We start from the raw sequence: 2,500 nt of genomic DNA, 5'->3' as shown, positions 1-2,500 counted from the left end.
CTCTCTCTGTCTCTCACTCACTCGCTCTCTCTCTGTCACTCACTCGCTCTCTCTGTCTCTCTCTGTCTCTCTCACTCACTCACTCTCTCTCTCTCTGTCTCTCACTCACTCTCTCTCCCTCTCTCCATCCATCACAGGGGTCGGCCGAGGCTCCGCCCAAGTCCGCCACCGCCAAGGAGGTCATCTCGTAAGATTCTCGCCGCCGCCGCCGCCGCCGCCTCCTCCTCCGGCCTCACTGAAACCTCCTGTTGACCTTTGCCCTTTTGATTCAATATTCTGAACCTCACCAGGCGTCAACAGCAGAGGGCACTCTGATCTGACTAATCATGAAGTAGAATCAATGAATCAATGAACTGGGCTTTGCCAGTGAACTCAATACTTTCTTTGAGGAATTGTACAATGATTCCAATCTGGCAAAGTGCACTGAAATCTCGAAGCCTGCAACACCTCAGACAGAATTACAATCACCGAAGAGGATGTAGGGAAAGTGTTCCAGTGTTCTAATACAAGGAAGGCTAACGGGCTGGCTTGAGGGCAGTGCTCTTCCTCTCAAGAATGTTTCGCCTGGGTTGGCTCCAGTGCGGCCACCAATGTTCCAAACCTCCGTAGACACACGTAGGATTCCTCTGCCTTGGAAAACTGCACATATAAAACCGCTGCCCAACGTCCAACGTCCAAAAGAGCACAAGGATTAGAGACCCATAGCCCTCACTTCAGTGTCAAGTCGGTCCCTGCCAGGTTGCTTATGAGAAGGGTTGCGGTACAGAGGCTCACCTGATTACACAACCCCTAGATCTGCCTGAGGATGATCACGCAAGGGTGTTGTTCTGAGACTTTTCTCCAGCTGTCAATACAATACAGTCCCACATACTAGAGTCAAGGACGGTACTGTTGGAACCCAATCCATACTTAATTCACTGGCACGCCTCTCTTCTCACCAATAGAGAGCAGGGAGCGAACGTGAAAAGCAAACTTGTGTGTGTGTGTGTGTCCTCGTCCCGCAGAATTTCCCGCTCGGAGACCTCGGAGTGGATTCGCTCGCGGCAGAGCAGCTTCAGCGTCACCGTCTCCGAGTACCAGACGGAGGTGCTGCTGTGCGACGGCTCGGAGCTCAGCTTCGAGGAGGTGCGAGCGGCGAAGTACCTGAGGGCGCCGCCGGAGGCCAGAGCAGAGCGGCGTGAGGAGCCGGCCGCGGAGGGGACAGGTGAGGTGGAGGTGGAGGAGGTGGAAGGGAAGGAGGAGAGGACCTGAGGTGTTGTGTTCTTGATGTCGTTGGTGTTGTTGTTGTGTCTCCAGTGGAGCAGCTCCTCCAGCAGAGGCCCGAGCAGAAAGCTTCCACCAAGAGATGGTTGGAGATGTTGGAGATGTTTAACCAGGATCTCCAGGCCTTTCGCAGTCCCAGCAGCAGCAGCAGCAGCAGCAGCAGCAGCAGCCTGCCGCCACCGTCCCAGAGGGTGAGTCACCTGATCCGCCTGCTGCCACCACTAGATGGTACTGGACTTGCCTCCTCCAGCCTCCGTGTCTCTCTCAATAGAAAGATTTGCCGTGAATTGTGTTTCAGGTCAAAGGTCATCCTGCCAGGCGTTTTAAAGGCCTTTATTTTCGTATTGCGGTCTATGGAGAAAAATTGCTTTTTGGGCCCATATTTCCCCCCCGCAGTACCTTCAGTGGCCACTGGGAAAATCAGCGAACCGCCATATTGCCAGTCCGGTATCCAGTTCTTATACTACATCCACCGTCTCTCTCAACAGTTCTCCACAGGGGAGCCAGCTGTCAACATTACCCATCAGCCCTCTGGGCCGCCTGGCCCCTCCCACCCGCCCAGCAGCAGCAGCAGCAGTAGCAGCAGCAGCAGCACTCGGCGACCCCTGGGCCTGAGGCTGCACATTGAGCCACCGCCACTGGAGGGCGCCGCAGACCCTCGTCCCTCAGCTCTGGCTGACAGGAGTGGACTCTCATTGGTGCAGCACGAGGCTCCGCCCCCTCGCTGGACGCCGCTGGATGAAGGAGCAGTGGCGGTGGGCGGCGGCAGTCTGGCGGAGCTCCGCCCCTCCACGCAGCAGCAGCAGCAGTGAGTCGCACATCCAGAGCTCAGGGTTGGTTCTCCGCTGACGTCCTCTAACTAGGCTCCGCCCCCTTCTCCCCCCCACAGGGAAGTGAGCCCCCCCGCCGAGCCCGAGGAGAGGCTGAACAGTAAGTGTGGCTGTCGAAGCCGGCGCCCCCTGGTGTTGTAGGAGCGGCTGGTATTTACTGTGTGTGTGTGTGTGTGTGTGTGTGTGTGTGTGTGTGTGTGTGTGTGTGTGTGTGTGTGTGTGTGTGTGTGTGTGTGTGTCAGTGTCGCAGGGCACCAACTTGTCCCTCCACACCCCCAACACCTCGCTGGGTTTGGTCCAGGCCACGCCCTCCAGGGGGCTGCCGTCGCCCACCGTCAACACGCGGGAGGCGCTGAGTGAGTCCCGCCCACTGCCCGCTCTGGCCCCGCCCACCCCGGCGGCTCTGG

At 57.8% G+C, this 2,500-nt stretch overlaps 1 protein-coding gene across 1 annotated transcript in view; it reads left to right on the top strand.

Moving 5' to 3' along the window:
- The window catches only part of bub1 (BUB1 mitotic checkpoint serine/threonine kinase), a 7,890-nt gene that overhangs the window by 1,858 nt on the left and 3,532 nt on the right, over positions 1–2,500 (top strand). Inside the window, exons 6-11 of the mRNA XM_076015395.1 lie at positions 138–187; positions 1,005–1,204; positions 1,297–1,454; positions 1,752–2,071; positions 2,153–2,193; positions 2,336–2,449. Of these exons, the coding sequence (XP_075871510.1) occupies positions 138–187; positions 1,005–1,204; positions 1,297–1,454; positions 1,752–2,071; positions 2,153–2,193; positions 2,336–2,449 (883 nt within the window). The remainder of the gene's footprint in view (positions 1–137; positions 188–1,004; positions 1,205–1,296; positions 1,455–1,751; positions 2,072–2,152; positions 2,194–2,335; positions 2,450–2,500) is intronic.

This window comes from Nelusetta ayraudi, unplaced genomic scaffold, assembly GCF_046127955.1.
Source record: "Nelusetta ayraudi isolate G7.1 ecotype Tasmania unplaced genomic scaffold, CSIRO-AGI_Nayr_v1 ptg000188l, whole genome shotgun sequence".
NCBI classification, from domain to species: Eukaryota; Metazoa; Chordata; class Actinopteri; order Tetraodontiformes; family Monacanthidae; genus Nelusetta; species Nelusetta ayraudi.
Note: the sequence above shows the minus strand (reverse complement) of the source record. Positions and strands in the feature narration are given on the sequence as shown.